General features: G+C 42.9%; 1 protein-coding gene across 3 annotated transcripts in view; it reads left to right on the forward strand.

Annotated features, from left to right (window-relative positions):
- Window positions 1-16,205, forward strand: part of tnrc18 (trinucleotide repeat containing 18) — a 68,650-nt gene that overhangs the window by 39,506 nt on the left and 12,939 nt on the right. For 2 of the 3 annotated variants that reach the window (XM_077540325.1, XM_077540342.1), the window contains exons 8-22: window positions 327-473; window positions 673-857; window positions 969-1,374; window positions 1,890-2,825; window positions 4,158-4,303; window positions 4,385-4,518; window positions 4,597-4,710; window positions 4,811-5,006; window positions 5,083-5,389; window positions 6,117-6,341; window positions 9,056-9,238; window positions 11,246-11,697; window positions 11,956-12,093; window positions 14,518-14,659; window positions 14,757-14,874. In XM_077540325.1, the coding sequence (XP_077396451.1) occupies window positions 327-473; window positions 673-857; window positions 969-1,374; window positions 1,890-2,825; window positions 4,158-4,303; window positions 4,385-4,518; window positions 4,597-4,710; window positions 4,811-5,006; window positions 5,083-5,389; window positions 6,117-6,341; window positions 9,056-9,238; window positions 11,246-11,697; window positions 11,956-12,093; window positions 14,518-14,659; window positions 14,757-14,874 (3,829 nt within the window). The remainder of the gene's footprint in view (window positions 1-326; window positions 474-672; window positions 858-968; window positions 1,375-1,889; window positions 2,826-4,157; window positions 4,304-4,384; window positions 4,519-4,596; window positions 4,711-4,810; window positions 5,007-5,082; window positions 5,390-6,116; window positions 6,342-9,055; window positions 9,239-11,245; window positions 11,698-11,955; window positions 12,094-14,517; window positions 14,660-14,756; window positions 14,875-16,205) is intronic. The other variant, XM_077540335.1, reaches the window with a different exon arrangement.

The raw sequence follows: 16,205 nt of genomic DNA on the forward strand, positions 1-16,205 counted from the left end.
CCAGTCCAGAAATAACCGCGTGCAAATTTCTTCAGGCTTGTATGTTAACTGTACATACAAAACACAAATCTCCCCAAGGGCCATCTCAGTCTAGACACTTGAGGAAGAAAAAACACAAATTCTCACGAAAGGAGCGAAATTCAGTTTGAGCCCCCTGATATAACTCATTACGTCCTCAAAATGGGTATAAATACTGGATGGAAAATCATGTTAGTTTTGAGCTTTGTTAAGAAAATGTTTGTCTTTGTGTCTCTATTTTTTTTTCCTTTTTCTGTCCTTTACCCACTTCCCTCCCATTTGCAACCAAACCTCCCGCTTCTTCTCAGGCTTGAGCTCCTCCTCCCTGCACCAGACGCTTCCCCCAGGCTACCCAACATCCATACCAGGCTCTATACCACCACCCTACCAGTTTGTCAGAGACTCACAGACTGGAAAGCTTATAGTCATCCCAACGGAACACCTGCCACACTATGGTATAAAGGCATTTCTCAGTTTCGCTCAATTTAAATCTACCCTTGACCACTAAGAAAATACTATCACTGTAACAGTACAATCAATATAAAACAAATGTATTTTAGATTTGATGCCTGCCAACATGCTGCACAAGGCTGCTGTCTAAAAGTGATGTTTAATTTAAATGTTCCACTTGTTGCTGTTTCATTTCATGTGCAGGAGGAGACTTATTGGAGCGCGGGACTCCTGTGTGGCCGGGGGTGTACGGTACAGGGACCTCTCTGCAGCATGCAGCCCAGCTCCAGCTCCTCTCCCAGCAGCAGATGCTCCGGCAACAGGAGCTGCTCATGATCCAGCAGCACACGGCACAGGTTCTGGAATTGCAGAGGAGTGCACAGCTCGTTGTAAGTGTCGTTTGTGCTTAGAGGACCTGAAAAATGTGGACGATGCCAAATCATCTCATCCTAAAGTTGTCAATCACGGCATTTATAAGCGGTGTGTCATTTGCTTTTCAGGAGCATATAAAGGCCAGCGAGCACCGACCGGACACGGATGACAAAGCAGACAAGCAGAACGGCGAACCCAAACCCCGAACCCGATTGGCATCTTCCCCATCTCCATCACCCGTCCTCCAACCCCGCAGGCCTCCCCCGCCGGCTCGTTCGCCGACGCCCTCAACGTCCTCCCTCACCCCACTGCCACTGCTGCCCTCACCAGTGACCAACCTCAAGTCAGCGGAATCGAGGCAGAGAGTGTCGTCTCTCTCGCCCGCGCCGCTGCCACACGCACGCTCCCCGTGTTCGGCCTCACCACATCCGGCCTCGCCACGGCTACCGAAACATGAGTCTGCCGATGACGCACAGGCTGAAAGGGGGGAGCGGAGAGATGGACATAAACCTGCTTTTCAAGGCATCTATTCAGGTGAGTGAGTGATGGACTTTCTCCTTAAATGTGGAAGTCAACCTCAACATTTTCTTTACAATATGTTCTGTGCAGCCCCAGTATTCTAAACATTCATATTGTATTTGTGGAATATGAGTTAAGCAGCAATGATCCAATTTTGGCTATTTTGCCCCTTGAAGTCAATTGAAATTGACATCACAGTTACTCAGAGCTCAACCAATCACGGCTCAGGTTCAGGGAACAGGTGAGCCATGATTGGCCGTTACTTGAGCAACTGTGATGTCATATTCAGTCAACAGCAAGTGACAAAATGGCCGCCCCCTGAGATGGATAAAAATTGATGGATTTTGTTGCTTAATTCACATTGCACAAACACAATATGAATCAGAATACCATATTTAGACTTGTAACACATTTTTTGTGTTGACTTCCCCTTTAAGAATGCCAATATGCACGGTTTTACTGATGTGTGAGGTTTTTGTTGTTGTTTTTAACTTGCATACCTTTTATGGCCATTTTTTTTCTGGTTACAGAGCTCTCGCCTGGTTACCCTTACCAGTCAATCACTACTCCTTTTGGTACTCCTGTCCCATCTTATCATATCCCAGCGCACACAACAGCAAACGCAGGAGCTCTTCCACGGCGCCACTCGCACTCTTTGGACTTGAGTACCTCCTTGCCTTCATCCCACCTCCATTCAAGGCTGCCGGATGCTGACCTCAAACCACAAAAGCTAACAATGAATGAGTCATTCCTGAAACAGGAACCTGCTGTAGAAAAGCAACGGTGCGATTCGGCCCCAGAACCACTGATTCCTCTCCTGCGTAGCTGTAGTCCTGCCCGAGCACGACAGAATAGACAGGAGGAAGGGGGCTCGTTGAAGCTTCAGCCCATACCTCTACTGGTTCCTAGTCCTCCACTGCAGCAAAGCCAGAAAGTGGACGATGTCAAGCAGGAAGACAAGGATGGACAAATCAAAACAGAGGTGCAAGCATATCAGTGTCAGGATGCGTATTCCTCTCCAATCGATGGAACTGAGCCTGAAGCAGTGATTTACAAGGATCCAGAGCGAATACAATACCCGTCGCCCATCACAGCAGACCTGGACCTCCAGGAATCCACCAAGCCAGGCACAAGTGCTGTATGTGAAACCCATCAACCAACGAGTCCAAAGCAACACGCTCCTAGTCAGAATGAAAACGTCACTAAAATAACCGGCTCTTCCAAGTCGCCACTCCCTCCGATCGTTCCTTCTGAAGATCCCATGGCGGGGATGCTTGCTCTGCTCACAGCCAGTCAGATGTCTCAGCCATACCCGCTCAGCCAGACGGCATCAACGCTCATTCAGCCCACTGAAAAGGCTGCAGACTGCAGCAGCGCTGACCCACTGGAGATGGTGGCATTGGAGGGCATGGCCCTGCTCAGCCAAATGGCCCAGCAGGAAATGGAGAACATCAGCATGGAGCAGGGTGAGGCGACTTTTAGAAAACAAAGAAATTGAGGATAATATACACACACCTACTCGCAAAAAATAATTATGTTTTTGGGAGCCTAAAATGCACTATAACCTTGCAAGTCAACTCAACATGACATTCTCTAAAGCAGTGGTTCTCAAATGGGGTTACATGAACCCCTGGGGGTACGTGAAGGCACACCAGCGGGTACATGAGATTTTAAAATATATTTAGAAAGTACAGTATATGTAAATATCTCAGAAAAATATAAATCCATAAAATGAATTTTATATTCAGTAGGCTGTTCTGTTGTAGTGTCCTAAAAACTACCAAAATGGTTCAACCCAACTTGCCATATGCCAACGAGGATCACCTGTCAATTACTTAAAAACTTTTTAAAATTCAATTACAGTATTTATTTTTGAGAACAGAGCTTTACTATAAGCCCGAAAGAGAACACTTTGTTGAATAATGAGCAAAAATCTTTCTTCATAATTAAACATTTTTTCTTTTTTTTTTTTGTTACATATTTTTATTTCCAAATAGTTCGAGAGACCACGTTTACAAATAGAATTCCAAAGTTTAATAAATCAGACAATGATGGCACAGTACTTTTCTTTTTTTCTTGCTTTCAACCAGAAATGCTTTGCGTTGGTTAGGGGTTACTTGGCTGAAAAAAATATTTCATAGGGGGTACATCACTGAAAAAAGGTTGAGAACCAACCACTGCTCTAAACATTTGAATGCACATACAGTATCTAGCTGTTAAACGTTGCAGTAATTTTTGTCCTAATTACTGCTCTCGGGAGCTAAAAAGGAAAATTCACAGCAGGTGTTTGACCAACACATTCCTTGGTTCAATTAGAATTGGCATGAATACGGTTCTCTTTTGACATAGCAAGACCATCCTTCAAACAGGATGTTGGCAGAGCGAGTGTTGCAGAGTGTCATTAGCAGGATGCAACAAAGATACACAAAGACGGGAAGAGTCACATAAATACTTAGAAGTGGATGTCCTTGGAAAATATATTTGTTAAATCATTTTTTTTTTTTTTTAATGAATTTTGTTCTTTATTAGAAAACAACAGGATTGGTGAAATATACAAAAACATTGAATAGGTGGACATTCAAAAGTGTAAAGTTCAGAGTGAATTCACCAGTAAAGGTTTTAATGCATTTTACGTTCATTCTGAAGGTTCACTTGAAATAAACATTTTGTGAGTAATGTATGAGAGGAAGTAAAAGTAAAATCACCACTTTTATTTTTTCTCCACAATGAAAATGTATTTCGGCACAGATACATTTAGCATTATCCTGTGTGTTTTATTTTCACTTCATCCCGTTCAGATTTGGCAATGGAGGGTTTGGACTGTCTTCTTGAGGCAAGCAAACAAATTCTGCTGGAGGCCATAGAGAAACAGTCCCACATTGATCTGCCCAGAACACTCGATCCCACCCGAAAGTACAGCTGGAGGGAGAGGAAGGAGGAGCCGGTAGGAAGATAAATATGGCCATCCACAAAGGAAAATGTGGAAAGAAAAGCTTCAACATGTTTCTCCTTTTCCCCCCTGAAGCTGTATAGTAAAATGTCCATGGACGTGTTGGACGCGGTGGAGGTGGAATACCGCATCCGCCTGGCTGAGCTACAGAAAACGTACAAGGAAAAGCAGCGAGAGATGAGCAAGCTGCAGAGACGCAGAGACAAGCAGTATGTGCACACCACGCACGCCGACTCTGCCACATCTTAAGCACAGGCACACACCTTGAACTCTTCTTGTCGTGTCAGTGAACGGCAGCAGCAGGATGACGAGAGGCGGACTCTAACTAGGCGGGGCAGAGGTCGACCCAGGAAGAGAAAACACTTGGCCACACCTCCCAAACTGGACAACAGGCCTGGAAAGTGAGTGTGGCCCACTTTGTTGTAAATCTATCTATAAATCACAACTTGGCAGATTTGACCCATTTTTACAGTTTGAAGTACAAGTATTCCCTCTTTTCAGGGTGGGTCGGTCATTGCAATACTCGGAGGACTCTGAAACTGGTGAAGGACACAGAAAACGCTTTCTGGTGTCCAGAGAAGACGAGGAGATGGAGATGGGGAGTTCAGGGGTGAAGATAAAAAAGAAGAAAAAGAGCAAAGGCTGGAAAGAGCAGGACACATCCAGCAGTCATTTTGGCGAGGTAACCCGCTTGCAAGTGCGTATTGTTTTGACATTCCCGACGGGCGCCTTCCATTCCACTCTGCTAAACGATGCGCCTGTGCCATTCTCAGGGGCTGAAGGTGAAACGTGGCCTCGTGTGCGAGCAGGAGCAGCTCGCATCAGACCTCGACAGAGCGCTGTCGCTCTCGCGGCTCGACTCCATGGACGCACATCGCAAACTATCTTCCGGTTCGAAAGGAGAGCGGCCCAGGGGCAAGTCCACCGACAGCCAGTCCAGGGAGCGAAACGTCCACTTGTCATCGAAAGGCAAACACAAGGTGGCTCCAAAGGATTCAGACGCCATCCGGAAGATGAAAAGTCAGAAGAAGAGTGCTTTTTTCTCCCCGATGAGATCAGAGTTCAGCAGCTGCTCTAACAGTGAGTACAGAAATTTAAGAACAAGCTTATACATAACATTTAAGAATTTGACTTATGAGCTTAATCATGGAACAGTTCTTAAACAGATCTTAAAGTGATAGTGTGTAGGATTTAGCGCCATCTCCCTCTGCTTTGCTCTCACTAGCATTTGCTAGCTTCTCCTGCTAGCCGCTCCAGATAGTTCTTGCTATCAGCTCTTGTTCAGCTCTTGTTAGCTGCTCTAGTGAGTTCTTGCTAGCCACTATTGCTCACGCTAGCTCCTGCTCGCCGGGCTGCTGGCTCGCTCACTTCACATAATAATTGGTAGTAATTGGTGGTTGGCTTCCGAAGTGTGGACTCTCTGAGGCATCGTAGATGGCAATAATTTCTACACACTGTAGCTTTAAGTCAGGTTATGTACGGTATATGTTCTTTATAGCATTCCTAAAACACCAAATGTAGGTGGCTCAATGTTTTTAGCCAGTGCTGAACAGTCCACCCCCCCAAAAAATAAAATTTAAAGGTCCCCTTCCCATGTAATAAATTAATCCGTATTACAATAAAGAATATCAAATCATACATAAAGGATAAAATAAAGTTGCTGTATTTTTTTTATATATATTATATAAACAAAACCGACCAATGGAAATGAAGAAGAAAAAAAAACAACTACAAATCCTAATTTTATTCCAGTGCCTGTCCATTTTTTTTGCTTGATGAACTATTGACCACTCTGTCCTTGTACCAGACTCTGATTCTGAGGGTCACAATTCTGCAAGAGGGGGCTGGCCCTCTCTCTCAGGGATGAGGTCCCACGGCAACCTGATCCGAAAGAGACACGCTGCATCGTCGCCAACCTCCGTGCTGTCCAGGGCAAAGTTGCAAAAGAAGAAGAAAAAGAAGAAACACAAGCACTTATCCCTGCTGCTTGAGGAAGCGGGCTTCAGCTCCTCCGACGACTCGTTCGATCAAGGTTACTGACCCCCGTCTTAGAAACTCACACTGTTAAGTCAGACGATACCTTGCCTGTTGAGTCTTGTCACAGCTTGTCTTTATTTGTCCTTTGCTAAGGCAGCTTCCCGCCCCCCCAGACTGTGCTTTAGCTTGACCATCCCTACCTCTCTTTTGCTGCTGGTTTCTCTGCAAAGTTGCCTTTTTTGTTTTTTTAAAAAGAGTTTACATATTCCTATGATGGTCATTTTATTGCCTGGATTGAAAAGCCTTTTGTAGAATTTGTACATTGATATATTGTGTGAATTGTGAGATTTGTTTTCATAAAGTTGTATTGCAGTTTGGTACATATAAAAGCTTTATTAAAGGTTTGGACTTGATTAGTATGGAAAGTGAAACGCTGTGGTCCTTGTGTCGGCCTCATCTGTCTTGTCTGTTTGTCATTCTGTCCAAGTGCACCTTCACATGTCGTCCCAGAGCCTTCTGTTTGTCCAATATCCCTCAGCTTGGCCCAGGAAAGGTTGGAAAGATTGCTCGGCTTCACGTTGCAGAGTGACATTTAGTAGTTGAGCTTTTTTTCAAATATATTGTGGGAGCTTAATAGTCTAATTAATGTGCTTATTTTAATCCAGATGAAGCCTCCAATTAGACATTTGGGATATTTGGACAAAAGAGCTCCTTGCCTGTCTACTAAACCTTCCAATAACACTTTTCCCCCCATTTTCGTTTGCTGTCAACTTCTTTGCACTGTTGGCCACCTTCCCCCACCCCAAATTGTCTTACCTGTGATGCTTTGAGTGTCTCTCTGCCTGTTCCACGTGCTTGTGCTGCTGCTGCTGCTGCTGCTGCCGCTACTACGACATTACAGAAGTTTGGCAAGGACTTGCTCAGCCTAGCCTGAACGCTTCCTCGCCCCGGCTAGTCTACGCGGCGGCTAAAGCGTAGCTTAAGCTAGACTGTGCTAAAGCGTGGCTGCACTAAGGCTAGGCTGCACTCTCGCCGCCGTGCTGCCCCGCCCTGCCCTGCCTGAGGCCACACCCCTGTCACCTGCTCTGTAAGTAGGACGAGCCCCTCTATTTTCTCCTCCGCTAACATGGACAGTGCTGTATGGAAAGACGTTTGAGCATTTATTCCATATCCTTGATAACCAACTTAAGGTCTGTACTAGTGCGCTCCGTCCTCTCTAGTATGACAATTACATGATAATTAGGAGGCAAAAATGGCCTAATTGTCTTTCATTGTTTACTAATACGTCAATAGTAGCGCTAGTAGTGGGTAAAGTGATTGGTAGTAGTAAGACAGCTGTCTGCTTGTCTGCACTGCTGAATTGTCTTTCTAGTGAGGACAACTAGCATACTAGCACATAGGCATTAACCTGAGTATCAAAAATAATAAATGAATGCTGAAATAAAAATCCATTCACAGAATATCAACTTTCACCTGGTTTTTATTTATTTTCCTTCCAAATTAGTTTTTTTTTTTTTTTTTCTTGAGCCATGGTCACACCTTTTCATACCAGTTTACTTTATTTTTTATTTTTTATTTTTGTCTATGTCAAAAGTTAGCCTTGTAAAGTTGAGCTGGGATGAAGACTGTTACCATGGTTGCACAAACTTTGTACATAAAGGAAAAGAAGGGGCCTCACAGGGCTGTCCTCTCAGTGCCTGCTTTGTTTTCTCTGTTGTCCTCGCATGCACTGCATCTGCTTCCTGAAATTCAGTTATAAATGTGCGTCCATGTTGCGCAGTATAACATAGCAAATTATGCCTTCCAGGTGGTAATTTGGAGACCAAACAACCACAAAATTCTGACAACTACATGATATCCAATCCAAGAACTGTATCATAATCCTGGGCCTTTACGAATATGGAAATGTTCAGTTACCACTGATACTGTCAGACAGGTAGTACTAGTAATTTAGCAATAGTATTGTGGTTGTAGTTCGCAGTGTTGTATAACTCTAGTGCAACATAATGAGAGCAAGGTGTAGTATTTGATTACCTCAATTTGTGACATGAGTCAAGAAAATTAGAAACAGTTCTCATTGTGATGCAATTCAAATGAACACCAGTGCAATCTACAACCACAGTAAATGTCACTCAATGAAAGCAAAGGCAGAATATTTGATACAGGTCTTGTATTGCATAATATTGGATTGTTAATATCTGACTACACTTGTACTGTGCATCCAACCCTCGTGTTAACATTCTGAGAAGACTTTCCTCCTGTTCATCTGTTGGACCTAACTGCTTACTACTACACCACTAACCAGCACTATGCTTCAATATCTGTGTGAACGTGTGTGTTTGCTTGCTGCGATGTCTTCACTGTTGAAGGAGGAAGTGGATTCCTGCTGTTTTTATATTCCCCTAAGGGGATTTAAAATATGGCTAGTAATGTATAGGTCAGAGGTCACATGGTCTTATGGTGAGTGTGGATGTGCAGTAATGGTATGCACTGTGAGGTGGAGTGTCTGCAAAAGAATTTGGATGACACAGCATACAGGCTTTTGGATGGTGTTGCTCTCTTTGCACTGTGGGTTCCATCCGCCAACATGTTTGTGTGTGAATTCTATCCAGGCTGCTCTATCATTCCAAGCAGGGCACAGAATTCAGCTTGTGTGCATCAAGACTTATAGATGAGAAGTGTGTTTTTAAACTGCTCAGTGAACATTGTGACCACAATATAGCAGTCAGATCTGTCCGTCTCTGAGCTAAATGTCTTTTTCTGAAACAGAATCTTCGGAAGATGACTACGAGAACGAGTACAATGAAGATTCCGATTCGGAAGACGGCGGCTGCGAGGAGAGCGGCCTGGGTCTGTTGGCCAGGTTCGCAGCCAGCGCTCTACCTGTCAGCTCCGCCCCTTTCAGCCTTCTTCCTGATGGCAAACATCACAGCCGGCATCCAAGCATTCTGGGTAAAAAAACAACAAAAAAAACTCACAAAAGCAGAGTGGGTTTATCTATATTGTTTTGTTGAACCAACCAAAAACAAAAAAACAAAAAAAAGAGAGAGATAAGAAGGTGTGAACAAACGGCTACCAGTTGTGATGGTTTTCTGATTGTGCTTTTTGTGGTTGAGCAGGTCTACCTGGCTGAGTGTTTTTGCAGCACTGTGGTTTGGCAGCATTAAATATTCATTCATTTCCAATTGTCACATTGCGGTCAATTGAAAGTTTCAGTCTTAAATTATGCATTGGTTTAGATGTAATCAATAGTACTATTCTTGTAATTATTGATTGTGGAGAATCAACACATTTACACCAACCGGCCACAACAATTGGCATCACATGCAACATCTAATGAAATTTAGTACAGATGCAGTTTCAAAAATTCATAGATGATCATGCTTATCTGCATCAAGCAGAGAGATCAGTCTCAGTTACTTCGCTTGTGCAACCAAAACATCAGGAGCTATCAGTATGATGTATCTTAGATCACTACAAGCTACATACAGTTAAATGTCAGTTCACAAATTTAATTCATTCCGAGATTTGTTTTGCAAAATGAGTCCCTTTTAAATGGTCAGAAATATACCTAAGAAAACACTTTTTTCCTTAATCAGTACTAAGAGTAGTTTTTCTATTTCTATTAAAATTTAAGGCCAAACAGTCACTCCTTTTTGCCTCATTAGCTACTTGTAATGTTTCTTTGTTCCTTTTTTGTTTTTGTTAGAGGGAACAGGGGTTGGTAATGTTTCCTTCTTTTTTCAACAGTACTATGATTAGAAAGTTGTCATTTTCTTTGGAGCAATACTGATGGCTAATTTACAGTAAAGCAAAGATACCTGCAATATGTGAGACACAATATAAATAATTGTCAAGTGACAGCATAAGCTAAAAGCGTTCCACGTGGAAGCCATGACTGTTTGTGAACTGGAGCATAGTACGTGAACCGTAGCAAGATTTGTTTGAATATCTTGTTTGGAAACCTGCTTGTTCATGAACAGGGTCGTTCGGGTTGACTCTTCAACCGTTTCAGTAGAACTAAAATAGTGAACCCTCCATTATCACTAGATGAAGGTCTGCGTTTTATAAATAGTTTTCCCCCTTCTACACGCTTTAAACATATTTAAACTGATTGAATGAACAGAACAGACTAACTTTTTAAAGTAGTGTCTGTTCATACTCTTTTGCTGGCGCAGTTCTCCAAAGAAGAGGCCAAGTGTACTGCTGTGCTTGCTTCAAGCTGTTTGTCACTCCCAGTTAGTGTACTGTAAAATCAACGCATAGAACTAAAGAGCATTAAGCAAGTAAACTAATGAGCCAAACCATCTCGTTTCTTTTCAGGGATGTGCACTAGCTTAATGCTAACAGAAATTGCAAAATGCCATACATGGGCTAACCCACTTGCTCTTCTAATGCGCTGCATTTCTTCCAGTAGCCCTTAGTGCTGTCTGGCACAATTTTAATCTAATGAACCCAACAAACATTTATCCCCAAAAAATCCGTGCAAATCAGTTTTAATATAAACTTAACGTTCATAGTTTGTGCTTAATTTCCACAATGAAGTAGTTGGTAGCTATTATAAACGTGTCTTGTAAACCACCCATCCAGCATTCTGCCACTTGTGCAAAATTACAGCAGATAATATCATCTGTATGTAACCCAACATAAGAACAACAGCTGTTAATTATCCATAAGACAAAATTCACTTTCACAATTTAGCAAATTTTAATGGTTCGATTTTAAAAATGCTGATTTATCAAATTGATTTAATTTATTGCTCAGCCCTACAATGTAGTAACTACTGAAGTCTCTCACCTATAAACAGGAGCTTGCCTGTTCACTACAGTGTATGCTGTGAAAATCCATCCAAGAATATCGCTTACAATATGCTTTGTAGCATAATATAGCAGGAGCGCATATGGCTATAATCTTTATTTGAACTTTGAAAATCATGAGACTCTGTCCACCCACCATCAGGTTCATCAGAGTGTGAATGGTCCGACTCCGGTTCCGACCTGCGCTTGAGGAAGTTTCCCTCTCTGCTGCATGGCAAACGCTCCGCGCCCGAACTCCCACTGTTGCCCCCGGCGACCCGCCGCATCGAGCAGAGCAGCCCGAGCAAGCGTGACGAAACGCTGCCCGTCAAACGCAAGCCTCTGCCTATCAAGCAGCGGCCTCGACCTCAGCGCCGGTTCAGCTTCGATCTGGCCAGCGCTTCCGGCCTGGGAGGCTTCAGCGAGGACGAAGCGTGGAACCGCCGACGCAGCGAGAGGATCTTCCTCCACGACGCCACTGCCTCGGCCAACCAGATGTCATCTTTGTCCGGCGCCAGTCAGAGCTCCTCCAGTTCAGCCCCGTCGCTCACCCCCAAGTCTGTCTCCAGACCCAAACAGGCTCCTTCCAACAGAGAGGGCAAAGACACAGTGAAAGTACGTCAATTATTCATCTAGCGGTTATTCAGAAACTGGGGCGGGGGGTTCCATTATACACTTGCTTCTTTTCAAAAGCACTTTTTTTGTCTAGTGTATGTGTCACAGCTCCAGCAGGGTTTCCCGGTACTTCAGTCACTGTAGCACTCCCCTGCTGTCTTAAATGTTGCTAACAAGAAAGGACAACTGCAGGCTTCTCCCACCCTGTGTGCATACTGTATCATTCTAAAGATGTGTGTTCTGACATGTGTAAAACAGAAAAAGAAGACAAAGGAGTCCTCCTCTCTGCCTGTGAGCCCGTCCTCTCTGGGTAGTCCAATACGAGACGGCAGCACGTCTCTGAGCCTCAGCCCGGCGCGGAAAAGCCAATCGAAAGCAAAGACCAAGGCCCGGGAGGTCAGTGAGATGACGGATGAGCTGAGAAGTCATTAGCACCATAAGCTAATTGCTTAGTATCCTGGCAAGGTCAAACGAGATTGCTAGAGTTCCACGTTTGGACATAAATGGTCGAAAAAAACACATTTTTGTTTCCTGTCTTTGCAGTCAAGTCCGAGTCCATTCAGGGCTTGCTTCTGTCTTGCATCTGAGAGTATATTAAGCATGTATAGTAATGCAAGAATAGTACTACTGCTCCTGTACGTGATTCATGAAGATGCTGTAATATTATTCATTTTTCAGAGAGGATAAAGAATATATGCATGTGAGTATTCCATCGTGTGGACCTTGATTCGTTGCTTCAAAAACCGCAACTATCGATGCAAACCCATAGCATGTCAATTGGGTTTTTGTTAGCATTAAGCTAAGTGGATTTTGCCAAGGCAATATAATGGGCTTGTTTTAAATGCACGAAGTGTAATTATTTTTGTTTAGTTCATTAAACTTCAACACATAGCGGAATTAAACTCCCTTCAAGCCTCATTTTTTTTTTTTTTTTTGATGAAATTTTCAATATTTTCCAATGTGCTGTGTACTCCGAAGTGTGCTGACTTGAGTTCACTGAGCAGTTATATTAAAGGTACAGTGTGTAATAAGTAACCACTAGATGTTGCTATAGCATAGAATGCAGCCGAAGTGCAATTTTTGACGCACTTACACTACGCTGGCTCAGAGAGACTCCACTCTGCAAGCCTTCCTCCAATTCTTACTTTGTGTGAGCGAGTGACAGCGACTTGTCAGCCAGTGTGAAACCCGGCGAAAGTCCGAGCGAGCTGGATTTAGGCGGAGCAGCTAACAAGAGCGGCTAGTTAGTCAGAGCCATAGGCTAACGAGCGGCGAGCGGGAGAAGCTAGGCGGGAAAAAAAGCAAATAAAAACAAAACAAAAAGATCATGAAAGCTTGTGAGAGCAAAGCAGAAGGTGACAAACGATGGGAGCCCAAATCACGGGACTCGCAACGACCGACTGCAGGTCCCAGCTGTGGAATGAAGCGGTGGTCCACCCATTGGGTTAGACACTCGATGTAAGTACCACCTGGGCTAACTACATTCGCAAAGTTGTCCTTTGGGCATCCGTAGCAGCATGGCATGGCAGCCTCTTGGAACGTGAGACTCCAGCCATGTAATATAATTGATTACTAGACCTTCGATTATATAAAAAAAAAAAAAAAAAAAAGTATGTTAATGGGATAGTACATAGTTTTGCATATTATTGAAAACAATAGTGGGTTTTTAACTTGAATGCATTATTAGTTCACCTCTAGATGGCGCTAAATATTACACACTGTGACTTTAAGTTTGCGCTTGCAAGTCAAAGCAAAAAACCCATCCTACTGACAGATCGTATCTCGAAAATTTACTAATGGTTAGTGGTTACTTGCCACAATTGTGGCACAAAAAAAGGTAGTATACAGTCGAGACAATGACAACTTTATGAGCACAATCCAATGACGACCAAAATCTACCTCTACAAAGTTCATATTATCTTCATCATATGGTTGTAGTTTGCAGTTGTGTAGTATGAATCGTACATGTAGCTATATTTTGATATGCTCATATCGCGATGTAGCTAAATGTGATAACCAACATATGAGCAACATCTCTGAGTGAGGCAGTACCGTTCTGCATCACTGCAAACTACACCCACCATAATCAATAGTAGGGGTGTTAAAAAAAATCGATTCGGCGATATATCGCGATACTACATCGCGCGATTCTCGAATCGATTCAATAATCGGCAGAATCGATTTTTTTTTTTTGAATTTTTTTTTTTTTTTTTTTTTTTTTTTTTTTTTTTTTTTTTTTTTTTTTTTTTAGGATTCACACCTTGAGCATGGAAGAATGTTATATGAACGGCACATTAAGCCTTAATATTTTTATTTTAATGCTGTTCAAACATGAAACAGATTACAACCTCTATAAGACTGAAATTTCAGATAAATAAATAATACATTTTCATATAAATCTTACACTCTACAAGCTTACTGATTAGTATTTTCTAAATATGAATGAAAAAAAATCGCAACAATCGACTTATAAATTCGTATCGGGGTTAATCGGTATCGAATCGTGACCATTCGTATCGGGATTAATCGGTATCGAATCGAATCGTGACCTGTGAATCGTGATACGAATCGAATCGTCAGGTACTAGGCAATTCACACCCCTAATCAATAGTGTCAATCAAAATGTATGTTTCCCCCCTCCATGGATCTCAGTTATTGAATCTATTTAAATGCAAGTGACGACTGCATGGAAGCAGCTGATGTCAATAAGTATAAGGGAAAAACAAAAACCTCTCTCACCAAGACAAAATGTTTTTTGTAAAGCTGAATCAAAGAATATGATGTTATTAGAAAAATAAGGGTCTTGCGTGTCATTTGCAGCAATCGAGGGGAGCAGTGAGCCGGCTGATGGAGAGCATGGCTGCCGATGAAGACTTTGAGCCCAATCAGGACAGCAGCTTCAGTGAAGACGAGCTCATCCCGCCGCGCAGCAACAGTGTACCCGAGAGGTCCTCAACACCTGGTCAGCGTTTGTTTATGCATCAGCACCGTCACTATTCAGAAGAACCGGCACACGTGTTCAATATTCACGTCTTGTGTTTTCTGTTTGCCGCGTCCAGCTCCAGTGCAGTGTGTGTTGGACAAGGACTCTCTGGCGGACGGGCTACGGGTTTTGATCCCAATGGACGACCACCTTCTGTACGCAGGACACGTGAATACCGTGCACTCGCCGGATATGTAAGTACCTCGGCGCTCAAACACAATCTGCTATGTTTGTTTGGATTTCAAATGCAGTTTTCACTTGAATAATCATGGAAATTGAATGTCTTGAAATATGGGTTTAATTTGTTCCGTGATCAAGCATGTAAAAGAGCACTGGTATCAGAAATCAACTTTCCACATTGAAATGAATGGATATGCTTTTCAAAAAAAAATAAAAATAAAAATTGGCATTGTCTATTTAAATGAATAAAAATCGCACTCCATAGTGTTGTGCTTTATAAAAAGAGTTAAGCAGCCATATCCACCAGTTTTATCCATCTCAGGGGGCGGCCATTTTGCCACTTACTGTCGACTGAAAATGACATCACAGTTGCTCAGGTAATAGCCAATCATGGCTCACCTGTTTTCAGAGTTGGTCATGTGATGTTTGCAACCTGAACCTTGACTGGTCATTACCTAAGCCCTGAGCAACTGTGATGTCATTTTCAGTTCACAGCAAGCGACAAAATGGCTGCTGCACGAGATGGATAAAAACAGGTAGATTTTGCTGCTTATTCTTATTCCATAAATGCAATATTAATCAGAATACCGTTCTTTAGACTAGTGGGTCTGCATAGAACAGGGGCGGGACAACTCGGTCCTTGAAGACCGGAGTCCTGCCGGTTTTGGAGGTTTCCCTCTTCCAACACAAGCTGATTGCAATCAACAGGATCGTTATCAGACTTAAGCAGAGCTTGCTGATGAGCTGATCACATGTCAGCTGTGAAACAACCAAAATCTGCAGGACTCCGGCCTCCGAGGACCGAGTTTGCCCAGCCCTGGCATAGAACATATCAGTGACAAAATTTTGGTGTTGACTTCATCTTGAAGTATCTTAGATTGGTTAATCACATCATCAAAGCACAAATTGAGTAACTGTACTTTAAAACCGTATTTATTGGCGAGTTCTGCTATGGACAAGATTTTTTCAAACATATTCTTGGTGGAATATTTAGTTTAGACGGGTCATGCACATCAAGGCTGGCTCAGTGATATCTATTTTTTTTTTTTAAGGTTTCCTCTTTGGCTTATCAGTTATTGCCAACCGTCATGAACAACCGTTTGAGTTATGAGGTTTGACTGTATAATAGAAATGCAGTGCAGAACGAGCCTTGCAGTTTCCTTTTCCATTTCATGTGCCAAAGTGCCTCAGGATGCAGCGTAATGCATACTTAACATCTTAATCACAAGAAGCAAATCAATAAGAGCATTTGACAAACTGAAACGGGGGAAAAAAATACCAGCTCTAGTTTGTTCACTGAGCTGCACTCAAATCCGATGTGGCTGAGTTAAAAGAAAGCTAGACT

Source organism: Festucalex cinctus, chromosome 1 (genome assembly GCF_051991245.1).
Source record: "Festucalex cinctus isolate MCC-2025b chromosome 1, RoL_Fcin_1.0, whole genome shotgun sequence".
Lineage (NCBI taxonomy): Eukaryota > Metazoa > Chordata > Actinopteri > Syngnathiformes > Syngnathidae > Festucalex > Festucalex cinctus.